The following is a 15399-nucleotide window of genomic DNA, read 5'->3' as shown; positions in this document are numbered from 1 at the left end:
TCCCTGTTAGCTCTGTCGGGGGTCCGGCTGTATCTCTGTGTCCATTGAAATTCTTTCTCATATTCCTATACGGGTGATACCTTGGGAGAAATCTCCTGTGACCCATGTAGACCGTCTTGTGTGAATGCTTCAACCATTTGCTTCTTGTTTCCTCCATACACTCCGAACACGCCCATTTCCCTTTCACAGTTTGGCCAGAAAGGTTGCCAAGGGCCGGATAATCGTTGATGGTACAAAACAGCATCGCATGGAGGTTGAAATACTCTTGTGCATATGCGTCCCATGTTCGTGTGCCCTCATTCCATAGCCTTTCGAAGTCATCGATTATCGGTTCAAGGAACACATCGATATCGTTGCCAGGTTGTCTCGGTCCTTGAATGAGCATGGCAAGCATAATGTACTTTCTTTTGAAACACAACCAGGGAGGAAGGTTATAGTTAACAAGCAGAACTGGCCATGTACTGTGACGACTGCTCAAATCACCAAAAGGATTAATGCCGTCCGTACACATTGCGAAACGCATGTTTCTTGGGTCATTTGAGAATTTCTGGTAAATCCTATCGATTGTCCTCCACTGCACTGAATCTGCTGGGTGCCTCAGCATAGTATCGACTTTCCGTTCTTCGGCATGCCAGTGCACAAGCTTAGCTTGTTCCTTGTTCGCAAACATTCTCTTCATGCGCTCCGCAATTGGGAGATACCACACCACCTTTGCTGGGCCTCCCCTCTTTGACTTACTTCCTTCACCTTCACTCTTTGCTCGTTTGTATCTTGATCCCCCACAGATAGGGCAGACATCCAACTCAGCGTATTCCTTGTAATACAAAATGCAGTCGTTCGGACATGCATGAATTCTTCTGACCTCCAGGCCCAACGGACATAATACTTGCTTCGCTTCATATGTCGTCTGAGGTAAATTGTTCCCCTCTGGCAACAGATCCTTTAACAGCTCAAGGAGTTCTGTAAAACTCTTGTCCGACCAGCCATTACTAGCCTTAAGCTTCATCAGTTCCAACACGCATGACAACTTGCTGTGCTTCGACTTGCATCCATCATACAACGGCATCTGGCAATCTTCCACCAACTTACTAAACTTCTCATAATCTCTGTCGTTGTCCTCTGCGTCTTCAATGTCATGCAACATTGTAGATAGACATTGAGTGTCCAAATCTATGGTCTCTCCACCTAAAGGAGAAGGTACGAACATGCCTTCTCAAGCTGCGGCGGTGTTCTCTACATCCTGATCCAACACTTCTTCAGCTGCGACATCAGGCGCCTCTTGCTCTCCATGCTTGGTCCAGCAGGTATATTTCTTCATGAATCCATTCATTATCAAATGAGCATGCACTTCATCCTTGTCTTCGATCATCTGTTCATTCTTACAGTCCCTACATGGGCACAACATGTGCATGCTCATCCTACTTTTTCTGTCATTATCCGCAAATGTGACAAATTCAGTGACCCCCTCTCTATACTCGGTAGACGAACGATGCGCATAGTACATCCATCTACGATCCATCTGAAATCAACAACATACGAAGAAAAATAAATGATGATCGATATGTTGAGAATGAATGGAGAATAATGTGTTTTTTACCTTGAATTTTAGCAAAAAATCGCCCCCCTTGCCCTCCCAACCGATTTGTGAACAGTACAATGGTCGGGATGGAAAGCAGTTGGCAGTTTGGGGGTATTTATAGACCCAACACACCTCAAACGGGTTAGATAAAAAAAGCCCGTCAAAGGTATTGCTCATACCTTTGACGGGCTTCTATTCAACGGCCCGTCACTGGTATCCGCTCACCTGTGACGGGCCAGAAATGAAAGCCGTCACAGGTGGCGGCCCATCACCTCTGACGGCTTCTAATGTATCGGCCCGTCACAGGTGAGGGGATACCAGTGACGGGTTGGAAGAAAAACTCGTCACTGGTATACCTCTGACGGGTTTTCCTTTCGGCCCGTCACAGGTGAGGGGATACCTGTGACGGGCCGCGGCCAGATGCCTCACCGGTGACGGCATCCCGTATAACCCGTCAAAGGTAATGGTCACTACTGACCAATTCGTTTGCCCGTCACAGGTATCCCGTCAGAGGTGTGAGGATCTGGCGTAGTGCAGGGAGTTCGGTAGATTAGCGTGTCATTAGTGTGCTAATTGGAGTCAAAGACGCAGCTGCATGCTGATTTGTTCAGGACGTGCATGTAGGAAGGATGAGTGAAGTCTGAACTACATGCGCACACTGAAATTAGTTGGTGAGTGGAGAAATTAGTGCGTGCATGCAGGATTAGTGGAGGTGATCCTGCTGCATATTCGTGGAGTCTGTTGTGTAACTGATTGACCGGGTTGTGTGGCTAAACGTGGCTAAGTGTGTGTGTGTGCGTGTGGGGCTATTTAAGCCATGTAATTAGCCTGTTAATCAGAGTGTGGTGAATACAAGTGCAGTAGTGTGCGTGTGTGCATTTGCTGGTGCAGTGCCGAGACAAATTCTCCATCGTGTGTGTGTGATCTTGTGTTCTAGCTAACAGTGGTATCAGAGTGTGTGATCTTGTGATCTTTTAAGTTTGGGGGGAGTGGCACCAACTTAAAAGGGGAGGGGTCCCTCACCTCATGAGCTAGCTTTTGGGGTGTAGAAAGACTTTCTCCCGGTTAGGCCAACGTTTCCCGGTTTTGGGCCATCAAGTGGTATCAGAGCTGGGCCCACAATCTCTCTAAGTGCCGTGCACACTCGTGTGGTGTAAGCCCGAAGCCCAGTGGACCGCGGGTGTGAGGCCCGTATGTGCCTATGTGTTGGGCCGGTCAGTGGACCGCGGGTGTGAGGCCTGTATGTGCTCGTGTGTGGAGCCCGGTCAGGGCTAAGGGGCACCAATGTGTGACGGGGGAGATTGTTGGGAATAGTCCCACATTGAAAGTTTAGGGGGAGTGGCACCAACTTAAAAGGGGAGGGGTCCCTCACCTCATGAGCTAGCTTTTGGGGTGTAGAAAGGCTTTCTCCCGGTTGGGCCAACGTCTCCCGGTTTTGGGCCATCACTGCCGAGTCCGAGCACGTCGACAGTTGCCGCGCCGCCGCCACCGACTACTCCGACTCCTTCCCCGAAGTCGACGGCGACGCCAAGTCCTGCCACCGAGATCACCTCTCCGCCTCCCCCGACGCCACCGCTTGCGACGGCAAGGCTTTCTCCTTCCACCGCGCCAGCGACTTCCTCTTCGCCTCTCGTCGACTCACCACCACCAGCGGGCACGGATCCTTCTCCCGCGTCGACTGACTCCGCGCAGACATCGTACAGAGTTCTGGGCGGTGCTGTCGCCATCATTTTAGGGGTGTGGCGATTTACTACATCGTCACCTAGCACTGGACCGGACGGGAAGCCGATCGAACTGACGACTGCGACCTCTGTCAATCAAAGGGACATCGAACTGGTTCTTACTCGTCTTCATGTTGCTATCTAATTTTTTTTCTTCATCTGCATTTGTGTTCCATTTCTGATGATTTCTCTTTTGAGATAGCTGCTGATTAGTATGTCTGCGTTTTGGTTCTCCCCTAAGCTGAAGCAGACAATTCATTACTGCAGTATTTGCCTCTATTCATATGTTGGCACTTGGTATTCAGAAAATTCATGAGCCTAGTAGCTCTCTGTGTTTGTGCTTTAACTTTTTGTGACGACTATGCATCATTTTCTGGATAAATGGAGCTACAATTTGTCTTCAAGCTGAAAGAAATCTGAATCATTTTGTTGTTCTAGAACTAGCAGAGTTGCAGTACATATGTTATCCTGTTTAACTTTGTTTACTATACGCAGAGACTAATCCCTGTGTGGTGTTTGTTCTCATTGGGTCCCCGGGGCTAGTTCTTATGTGTTTAAATGCTGATGCAACAACCATACTTGTTGTAATTTGTATCAAACTCCCTCAAGATTTTAATGAATTTGGTCGGCGAAACTTTAGTCGCCCACGAAAAGCAAAATGGGAATATTGAGCCCTCCATGCCCGAATGATGATTTGCTGGTGATTGAGCTTGGCTGTGTGCCTTTCTGATCTTATCATCTGAGATTTTAGTTCCTGCAGATTCATAACAACTTTGGTTCCTGCAGATTGTAGTCTCAGAAGAAATAGCTTGAAGTCTTTGAACTAAAATGTGTGACATGTTCAGACTTAAGAATGCACGGCTAGCATTACTTCTGTTCAGTAAATAGCTTGTTTTACATCCCTGAATTTGCGAAGCTTCCCAACTGTGAGCACAGATAGCTATACCTCTTTTTTTTTTCTTTTTTTGCGGGAATAGAGAGCTTTATTGATTAGGGCACCAAATTACAATCCTGCCGCAGCACATGCAAAATACAAGACGGAGCTTGATCACGCCAAACCGCGCAATGAGCTGTCCGTTTCGCAAGCTGAGCAAGTTCATGAGCAACCCTATTACACTCTCTATTGACATGGTGCACACTCACCTCTTGCAGACGCCTAACAGCCGCTTTTATTTCACGAAGAAGAAAAGTCCATCTAGACCGTTCCATATCCTTTCCTGCGATACTTGTTGTTGCCATTAAACAATCGGATTCCAGTATCACCGGCAAGTGTATCCATTCTGCTGCCAAGTTGATTCCTTCCGAACAAGCAAGAAGTTCTGCCTCTTCTGCCTGAGAGCATCGTCTGAGATAGCGCCAGGAGCTTAGGAGCACTCTTCCCAGGCAGTCTCTGATAACCACTCCGATACCACATCTTCCATCACCCTGATCAAACGCGCCATCCACGTTGATTTTGGCCCAGCCTTCTGGAGGTGGTTGCCATTTGGACTTCGTATGTATCTCCTTCACAGAGGGCTTGGACACACCCCCCAAGGTATTTCCAGATTTACCATTAGGATCGGCTGTGGCTTGTCGGACGAGTGACAGTATTTCCGCATAATTCTGCAGGAAAGCCACCGAACCTGTCACAGATAGCTATACCTCTGATACCTGCATGGCTGCATATCTATCTGTTCCTCTATGATTGTTATACCACTCTATTCAGAAATACTCAGTGTTTAGAATTTAGTAATTTGCAACTTTGCAACTAATATATTGCCCCAGAGTCATGCGTACAGTTGCAGAGGCCAGAGAGATTACCTCTTGAATAGTCTTGACCTTCCATTATCTTTTTTTAATAAAATAAATTCACCAACCAGCGGGCCTCAAATGATGTTTTATTTGGAGAGGAAGCACGAAGATGAATACGGTAGTCATACAGACAGACAGTTGGCTTGACTTCGTTTCACTTCCAAATAAGATCTCTGCCTTGGCCGGCGCCGGCGACGCGGAGTGGTACTACGCAACGGCAAATTTTCAGGCTCCCCCAAGTCCGCGCGCGTATTCTGAAGACGACGGAATAGGCCGAGAGAGAAAATACGAGGAATAAGTTCATCTGAGGTCCCTTAATTTTACACCGAATTCGATTTTCATCCTTATAGACATAGCATACAACCTAACGATTTTGTTTCCCCTATGAGGTATAAAAAGAAAATTAATGAACCCGCAAATATCGGCAAAACAACAAGTATTGTTAACAAAGAAAAATAACTCATGATAGTGTGATAAAAGACGATACGTTTTGACCAGAAAAGCCCATGCCGTTGTTGGACGAAAATCGGATTCGGTGTAAAATTAAGAGACCCCAGATGAACTTATTCCAAAATCCAATGCACGCCGTTGTTGGGCCTTTGGGGTTTATGGGCCTTAAATAACTAGATCAAGCAACAATTGCTTACACATGTAATGGAAGAAGAAAAAAACGTATGCAGAGAATAATCAGAATATTGTGCTACATATAAAGAATAACAAGTATGGGGATCCTGCAGCATAGATCTATATAATTTAATGTTTCCTTTTTGAAGTGTTTAACTTGGTTCTGAATAAATGACTTGTTGTTTGCCCTTGTATATTTAGCCATCTTTCTGAGTTTTCTCTCACTTGTACTGACTGTTCCTAAACTTGTTGATTGGGTCACAAGATAGCTATTGCTAATTAAGGTTACATTCAGACCTACCTCTCGTCCCAAAAAGAAACTAATCCTAACCATAAAACTGAATATATGTGTGTCCAGATTCGTAGCTAGGATTTGCTTTTTTGAGAAAAGTACGAATTACCCCCTGAACTATTAGGTGAGTATGAATAACACCCCTAAACTTGAAGACCAGACATCGCTCACCTCGAACTTTTAAAACCGAACAAGAAACCCCCCCTGAACACTGTTGCGAGCGGTTTAGAGTTTTAATATTACACGTGGCAGTCCAGTCAGCAATACTTTTTTTAAAATAGTGTGCCCATTTGTCAGATTCCCCACCCATCTTTTCTCTCTCTTCTCCGTCTCCTTCAGAAACGCGCGGCCGCCCCGCTGTCCCGCACGCGGGAGAGAGGGCGAAGCGGCGGGGTGCCTGCCGAGGCCGGCGTCATGGAGACGGAGGCGAGGGCGGTGCAACCGGAGACACGGTCGACGGCGAAGGTGCAGCGGCGGAGGCGGCCATGGCTTGTGTCAGCACCGTGACAGCGACGCATCGCCAGCTAACCACCGTGCCGTCGGTGGGGCGACGGGCGTTGGCTGCCGGAAGTCCATGGGGCGGAGAGCTATAAAAAAAAGAAAAAGAAAAACTTCTTCCTTCTTGGTGGCGTCCAAGCTCTGGGCCACCGTGCATGGCGGAGGAGCTCAAGTGCTCAACTGTGAATCGATTTGAAGCAACAAACGTTCCGAATTCCATGGACACATCAGATCGAGATCGATTATTATCTCCACCTCAAAAAACTGAGTAATGATTTTATCGAACTCGGGCGACCGTGGTACATGGCGTTGTGCGTGGTGGTGGCCTGCGCCTTGGTCCTCTCGTTCGCCGTCTTTGTCTGCGGCCACAGCTCCGGCGTCGTTCTCCCCCGGAAGAGGTTGTGGTGGTGGCGGTGGCGGCAGAGGCTATGGTGGTGGTGGCTCTCTATCTCCGCCGCCCCACCTTCGCCGTCGACCGCGCGGCACTCGCCTCCGCCTCCATGCCACTGGCCGCGCCCCGCCACGTCAACCCTCTCCCGCGCCGCCGTATTTCTCCGCATGCACATCGCGCTACTCCTCCAGAGCGGGCCGGCCGCCGCCGCCGCACTCTTCAGAACGAGAGGAGGAGAGAAATAGAGGTGGGGATTCTGACAAGTGGGCCCGCTATTGTTTTTAGAAAAAAATTGCTGACTGGACTGCCACGTGTGCTATTCGAACTCTAAACTGCTCGCAACAGTGCTCGTGGGGTTTCTTGTCCGGTATTAAAAGTTCGGGGTGAGTGATGTCTAGTTTTCGAGTTTAGGGGTGTTATCACACTGATCACCCAAAAGGTAGGGGGGTAATTTGTACTTTTCTCTTGCTTTTTTTATGGGACGGAGTAGTATTTGCTACTACCGGTCTTCTGTTCCTAACCATGTACGTGCAGTTAATTAAACACTCAATCGTCTTTTGGATCGTCGAAAGTCCTTGCCTGACACCCCCAGTCTAAGAACACACACACCTATAGCATGCCAGTGAGCATAAATGTAGAAATTTACAATGGTAACACATGTCTAGGATTATTGTCTATATATTAATTGATCGATCCAATCAAGTTAAACATTCATTTATTATGCAAGTTTGAACATTCATTCATATCAAGGTACATGTGTGCTGCGTAGTACACGATCAATCTTAACCATTAAAATATAAACTCACTATAATCAAACAGTTAAGTTTTTTTTTCTTTTTCTTCAATTACTGTGAGAATTTCTAGCCTCCACAGCAAATATGGTGCTTCCTTTCAAACTTATCTTATTATAATATAATAGATAGATAATTAATGTAAAGTAAATCAAATAATTATTGTTGACTAGAATGTGATGATGCATACATAAAGGTTATGACCTATCAACTTGAATTGACAAATTACAAGTCCATGCATCATCATATCTTACAATCTTCCTCTACTCCATGGTCGTGCATGGGACGAGTTGATCTTATCTAGGACTAAATATATAGTGTTACATGTCACAAACGTGCCTCCCATGAATACACCATACCAAAATGAGTGTAAATAACATTCGTAGGTATTGTAGCGATCCAAAAAGCGGAAGCAACAAAGATATCCAATCTCCCAAATAACTCTTGCTAATGGATCGGCATCCTGATCCCCTAATCGAGTCATATCCTTGCATGAAAGTTATGTACCTGAAAGCACATAGGATTTAGGATAAATAACACAGCAGTTAATTACATAAGAAAAAAATGGCACTAAAGATGTCATCCAAAACACAACAAGCCCAGGCCAAGACAAAGTAGTCAAGCCACTCAATAGTTTTTCAAGTTAACTTGCAACAGCGATCTGGATATGTATAAACAAATTAAACTTTTTTTTCCAAAAAAAAAGATTTAAACGAAAACTAGGAACGATAAATAATTAACCAGCCTATGAATTAGTGGCAAGGTAACAAAATTAACAAAAGAAGGTAACAAACACTCCCAAAGGTGTAATGGAATTAATTTCGCGGATACCTGATCCACCTAACACAATAGTAACCGATATAGCCTACCTAAAAAAATGAAGTGGCTTATATTAGTAAAAAAAATCTTTTTTTGATCATTAGTAAAAAAAATTCTCGATGACATAAATTGCAACATAAAATTTACAAAATTATAAAAATTCCTTCCCCCTAACATTTTTTAATCTCGTTAGAAAGAAATCAAGCGACAAGGAGCTGCACCAACTGTTGTGAGAGGGAAGTAGAATAGAAGAACATAAATGTAGGACTCGGTGATGGTACTTGTCGCTGGTGACCGTGCACGACCAATTGGGGGAGAGAAGGTTGTAGCGGGGAACATGATGGAAGCTCTGGAGGAGGATAGGGCAAGGAAGAGGCACACTTTGGGATGATCTGCATTATACAGCAGCGGTGTTGGTTGGCTGGTTGCCCGATGAGGAGGAGGGGAGAGGTGTAAGGATCGAACATGGACAAGAACAAGTCTACCAGAGGAAGCTAGGATGGTGAACGGTAGCAAAAACCAAACAACCAAATCTTTTAGCAGAAATAAAAAGAACACCAAAACTTAATGGACTAACCTGTTGATCACAGTGTGATCGTCCTTCTCCTGCTGATCCGTCTGCTTACAAAATAAGGAAACATAATTTGACTAAAGTTTTGAAAGTGCCCACAAAAAACCCTCTCTCATCTATTAAACTCAAGTCGTTACCCTAGATAAACCCTAGCTTTTCTCTATTCCTGTAGTTACTTGCTCTTGGGTTGAGCCCTTGTCTATTTATACCGAACATCTCTTGCCGTACGGATCCCTGTTTCGTCGCGCGCGCCGATCTCCTGTCGACTACGTACACGCTCCGGCCTTTTGTCAGCTGGGCTTGCAGCCATGGGCCGCCTCCAGCTGCTGTTGCCTTGCTTCCGATAAAATAAGTTCATTTAAGGTCCCTTCTCTGTTGCTGAGTTTGACATTCTTATGGATCAAGAAATTGGGTCTTGAGGAGAACCGTTTCTACAAGGGACCCACATCAACGGCCGATAAAAGCTGGCAAGCCGCAAGTCTAGCCTTTCCTCGTCGTCTTCCCGTCTCCTTGCCCGAAATCCCAAAATCCCCCAACCGCCCACCTCGCCATCCACGACTATCACCATGGATGTGTCTCCGGCGCCGCCATGGGCGGAGCTCCCGGACGCCGTCCTGCTCGGCATCGTCCGCCGCATCCCATGCGCGTTCGACCGCGCCCACGTGGGAGAAATCTGCCGCTCATGGCGCAGGACGCTGCTACAGATCCCGCCACCGCGGCCGCTCCCGGGGATCCTCCTCCTGACACCCCACGGGCCTACCCTGTCCTTCGTCGTCGCCGGCGACGCCTGGTGCACCCACCCCGCCTTCGTCCCCGAGGCCTTCCGCCGCGCGCGCTACTTCGGCTCGTACGACGACTCGTGGCTCTTCCTCGCCGTTGGCCAAGACAACGGCCACGCGCTCTTCAACCTCACCGACTCCCAGGAGGAGGAACTGCCCAACTGGGGCACCTTCCAACTCCACGACCGCGAGCTTGGGGCCGAGATTCTCCTCGTCGCCGCCACCCTCTCGTCGAGTCCAAATGTACACGGATCCGTCGCCGGCGGCATCCTCACGGCTGACCTTCCGCCCGCCAACTCCATGGAGCACATCGCGTTCTGGCGCACGGGTTCTGATGTGATGTCAAAGGCCATCAGGGCAAGCGGGGTTGGGCCATTGGAGGACGTCACATACCACGACGAGGCCTTCCATTTCCTCACCCTGGACGACATCATTGTCGTGTGCAGAGCGTCGATGGCAGAGCCAGGGTCACCAGGCAAGATCGTGGTCGTGGATGAGGTGCATGTGAGTATCGAGCTGGGCAACATCGCGCCACGCGATGAACTCGGTTATCGCGACCTGCGCATCGTAGCCAGCTACCTCGTGGAGTCCCGCAATGACCTGCTCATGGTCGAGAAGCTAGCTCCCAACTTGCTGTCGCCGGCATCGGCGTTCCGGGTGTTCCAGATGATCAAGGAGAGGTTACACGACGGCCAGGTTCGTTACTCATGGGAGGAGCTGACGACCAAGCTGGATGGCCGGATGCTGTTCGTCGGACAAGGTTGCTCCAGATCATATGAGGCGGCTAACTACCCCGGTTTGGACGCAGGCGTCTACTTCTTGGATGATCGGAGCACCCGCCACGACCCCAAGATTCCATTTCAAGAAGCCCGCGCACGGCGGTATCTCTGCAGCGACAACGGGAAATGGTCAGGAACACCTCCCCAGATCAAGCTCTGCGTTCCGGATCCAGGCCCATCGAACCACTCTCCTCCCGTTTGGTTTTTCCCTTGAGACGACAGATTTCTGACACCTTGTTACTCTGTCATGCTTCATCTGCACTGAGTTTTCTGTTTCTGCTTGCTGAGTTCGTTGGCTCTCCTCATGTTGATAGTTGCCTGATTAGTCTCATGTAGTTGTATGTGTTTTGTTTCTGCTGGAGTAGAACTCCTACAGTGCACAAATCGGCAAATCACTTGCAGCAGATCAGTGTGTAGTTCAGTTCCTGTACTTTACATCCCTTCCACCATTCTGGAACCTTTTCTGATGATAACCATGAGCCCGTACATCTTTGCATTTTCATTGATAACTGATGTCTTTTTTTGAACGGAACTGATAACTGATCTCTGAACATCTGCAGTTGTGCATGTTTGTGCTCGTTTTTGGGGTGGATGGAGTTTTACTTAGCTTTTCTTGAAATTGCAATGAATCTGACTTAGTTTTCTGTTGCACTCATTCTGTATGCTTTAGCTTTCTAAAATTTATTTAGTCTCATGAGAGCTCTCTGATAAGTAACTTTTTTTTTATAGACTCTGATAAGTAACTGAAGAAAGTGAGAACATTGATGTTCTAGCTGAATTTCAGTCTGATCAATGGCCATTGTAAACTACTCTGATCTTAATTACTTTCTCCCCTTATTGTTTCTTGGCTTGGTTTGGCCGTTGTAAATGACTCCGACCTTAATTACTTTCTCCCCTTTCTTTTGGTTTATCCACTGTGAATTACTCTGATCTTAATAGTAATTGTACAAAGATACACAAAGTGTATTCCCGGAAAAGTATCAGACTCATCAATGGCCGAATGATGACTTATTTTATAATCCCTTTTCCATACATTGCTAGTAGAATTTTAATGTCAAGCTTGGTCATGTGTTCAGAGCTTTGTGCACATCTCACCTGAGTGTGTATAGGCTCAAATTATTTTATGTTTGGTGCCTGCAGATTATTCTGATTCTTTCAGTGTTGTGGAGTTGGTAGCACTAATAGTCCTTTTCTAGCAGAGAAAACTTGAAACTAAAAGATGTCTGGTTCAGTAATCGTTCTTACAACTTTCTGGTTCTATTGTTCTTGATGAAATTGTATGCAGAAATAACTGGGCTGGCGTTACATGATCTTTGTGTTGAAATGGATAATTCAGTGTGAGAATGTGATGTTAATTACGTAAAAAAAAAAGGAATGTGATGTTAATAGTGTTTAGACATTCCTGATAGTTGAGGGTTTCACTTGTGAACCGGGTTTACATGCACGGATTGTGAAGTGTGATTACGTTATAAGCTTTCTAAATGATAAGGCATTGCTGCATGGAATATTGTTCTATTTATTATATTATTAAAACAGTTTTGAAAGTAGACATCACATTTATTCTGGATGCTAAAAATTATCACATTAATCGAAGAAAAAATTCAAGTAAAAATACAATTTAAAAATAACTGAAATTCAAATGGTCTCCCTACACCGCCACATGAGCTAAGCGGGGACAACGATCGACGGTAGTGGCGCGACGACGGCTCCATGGCCTCGTCCAATGGGCAGGATGAATTGGATCATCGTGACACCGGCCTCCCTTCTCAACATTGCCATCCTTGTTCGCACTTCCTCCTTCCCCAAAGGCGGCTGACGTGGAGCATAGGAGGGTGGTCGTGCAAGGGTGGCGGGGGTCGGAGTGGCCTGACTCCATCTCCCTCATCTAGTCAGGTGTGTGTACAAGCTCACCCCCTCCAACGAGTTCAATGTCACCCACCTTGCCTTTTCCACGTCGCGTGCAACCCTCATTCTCACCGCCTCCTGTTCAACCTTCGTGCTCCTTTTCTCTGGGGATCTCCTCTTGTCGCTTCCTTGGATCTCCATCTCCGAGGAAGTCACCTATACTCGCCGTCGTTTTGCTTCAAGTAACTGTGCCCTCCTTGCCTTTAGCGAAAAGAAGGGTGTCATCCACGTGTTCTGTGTCGACAAGTAGCCATCATTGGACTTGCCCACATGCTCAACGCCCACTCCATCGAGACACGGGTTGTCCAGTACCCCTATCGTTGGCGGTGACAAGGTCCACCTCTTTTCCGCTGGCAATGTGCGCTCCTCCTCTATTAGGATGTGTCCTTCGAGATGGTTGTGTTCAATGTCCCCGCCTCTCACCGTGACTACATCCGCGCCGGCATGGTGTCCCTTGCCAACCACAACAACTTCGTCGCAGGATCCTACGACCACAACATCAAATTGTGGGATGCCCGCATTGGGAAAACCTTGATGTTGTCTTCTCTCGTGGCAAATTGGTGGAGAATGTGTTGTTTCGGCAGTTCAACAGGATGCTAGCAATCGTTGGGCTCGTGCGAATCTTGGCCCATCGTATTGATACGAGGGAGTTAAATTACACCACTTTTAATAATTTAGAGGTGAAGATATCCAGTATTACGGTTGAGAGGTACCTTGGATCTTTATATGAGAGAGTCAAAGTGGACTTACTCCAAAAGATTGTCAAGATCCACAAGAACCAGACAAGAGACCATTGAGGCCCATATCGGTAGAAAGGATTTTCAGGCCTACTTCTACGCTCAACTGGATTTGTTTACGGCCATGAGCTACTACCGAATTCGACTTCGCTCACGGCCCGTCTTGACGGACAAGATATCTATTCAAATTTGAACGAAAGGGGCATGACACGTGTTACTGCCAGCTCAGCACGGCACCGTCGTTCCGGCTATAAATGGCCCCACGCTTCAGCGTCTCGTGCAGAAAGTCCATTACTCTCCTCCCCGCATCAGAACACAGAGAGAGAGAGAGAGAGAGAGAGAGAGAGAGAGAGAGAGGTAGGAGAAGAGTGGAGGAGCGCCGCGAGGAGGCCATGGCGGGAGGAGGAGGAGAGCTCCAGTGGATCGTGATCCATGGTGTCCGCGATGCGGTCCTCAGAGCCGCCGCGATCATCGGCCCTCGCCTCGCCGTCATCGGCGACGTTCGCGTCAGCGACGCCCCTGCGGTGCTGACTCTGCTGGAGAAGGAGGTCGTGCGCCAGGACTGGGAGATCGAGCGCCGCCACCGCCTGGACAGGCTTGCCAGGCTCGACCACGAGCTCGCCATCATTCTGGAGGCCATCGTGCCGATGCTGATGCATACTCCGTTCCACATCGTCGCCGGCCGGGAGCTGCAGCGCTACGGGTGGTCGATTCAGCATCTAGCGGCGTCGATCTTCGGCCCCGTCCACGCCCTCCACGCCGCCGTCGGCCCCGTCGGACGCTTCCTCCGCCGACATGCTCGACATCAGCACCACGGCACGAGGGATGCTGCTTGGCTCGCCGGCAACATCCTGGAGGTGCGCGATCGGGTTTCGGCCCTGAGGTCCCTGGTTGTGATGTTCCCGGAGGAGGACCCTGCTGCCGCTGCAGCCGCTGCGGGCGACGACGACCACGACGACGACGGTGCAGAGTTCGTGGAGGACGATGCTGGTTCTGATGTCGAGGGAGGAGGAGGAGAGCTCCAGTGGATCGTGATCCACGGTCTCCACGATGCGGTCCTCAGAGCCGCCGCGATCGTCGGCCCGCGCCTCGTCATCATCGGCGACGTTCGCGTCAGCGACGCCCCTGCGGTGCTGGCTCTGCTGGACAAGGAGGGGGTGCGCCAGGGCTGGGAGATCGAGCGCCGCCACCGCCTGGCCAGGCTTGCCAAGCTGGACCACGAGCTCGCCATCGTTCTGGAGGTCATCGTGCCGATGCTGATGCATACGCCGTTCCACATCGTCGCCGGCCGGGAGCTGCAGCGCTACGGGTCGTCGATTCAGCATCTGGCGGCGTCGATCTTCGGCCCAGTCCACGCCCTCCACGCCGCCGTCCGCCCCGTCGGACGCTTCCTCCGCCGACATGCTCGGCATCAGCACCACGGCACGAGGGATGCTGCTTGGCTCGCCGGCAACATCCTGGAGGTGCGCGATCGGGTTTCGGCCCTGAGGTCCCTGGTGGTGATGTTCCCGGAGGAGGACCCTGCTGCCGCTGCAGCCGCTGCGGGCGACGACGACCACGACGACGGTCCAGAGTTCGCAGAGGACGACGACGAGGAGTAGAGACTAGAGAGGATGACGACGAGCATTAAGCAAAGGTTCTTCTAATTACTTCTCTCCGATCAATTTACTGTCATCTGCACTGACCACTGAGTTGTTTTTTTGAGTTTGTTGGCGCTCCTCATGTTGATAGTTGTCTGATTAGTCTCTGTAGTTGTCTGTGTTTTGTCTCTGCCATAAGCTGAAGCACAGCTCGTTTACTGCAGAAATCTGTAAATCACTTACCATCATTGCTTTAACCATTCTGGTAACCCTTCAGATAGTTCATGAGCCTACTTGATCTTTTTTTTTTTTTTTTGGTATTCTGAACTTTCTATGGGCATCTCGCTTGCTTAGGAACTAAAATGCAGGTTATTTCGTCTTAGCTGCCTGCAGATTATAATCTTTGTGTTGCTACGATGTTAAATGAATCTAGGAATCCTCCTCTCTGAAATCTGAAGTAAAACTTGTGATTCAATCCCTGTATTTGGTACTTTCTGGTACCCTTTTGTTCTCTGTGAATCTGAATGCTGATGGTTGTGCAT

At 48.4% G+C, this 15399-nt stretch overlaps 1 protein-coding gene across 2 annotated transcripts; it reads left to right on the top strand.

Annotated features, from left to right (window-relative positions):
- Nucleotides 1-9583: 9583 nt before the first annotated feature.
- Nucleotides 9584-11654, top strand: LOC107281009 (uncharacterized). 2 transcript variants are annotated; one of them, XM_066310847.1, is made up of 2 exons: nucleotides 9584-10552; nucleotides 10665-11654. In XM_066310847.1, the coding sequence occupies exons 1-2, from the start codon at nucleotides 9644-9646 to the stop codon at nucleotides 10863-10865; spliced, it is 1110 nt and encodes a 369-aa protein (XP_066166944.1). In that variant the 5' UTR covers nucleotides 9584-9643; the 3' UTR covers nucleotides 10866-11654. The 2 variants fall into 2 exon arrangements, with proteins under 2 accessions (XP_066166944.1, XP_015638697.1); XM_015783211.3 differs by having other exon boundaries at nucleotides 9584-11279.
- The last annotated feature ends 3745 nt before the right edge of the window (nucleotides 11655-15399 follow it).

This window comes from Oryza sativa, chromosome 5 (genome assembly GCF_034140825.1).
Source record: "Oryza sativa Japonica Group chromosome 5, ASM3414082v1".
NCBI lineage: Eukaryota > Viridiplantae > Streptophyta > Magnoliopsida > Poales > Poaceae > Oryza > Oryza sativa.
Note: the sequence above shows the minus strand (reverse complement) of the source record. Positions and strands in the feature narration are given on the sequence as shown.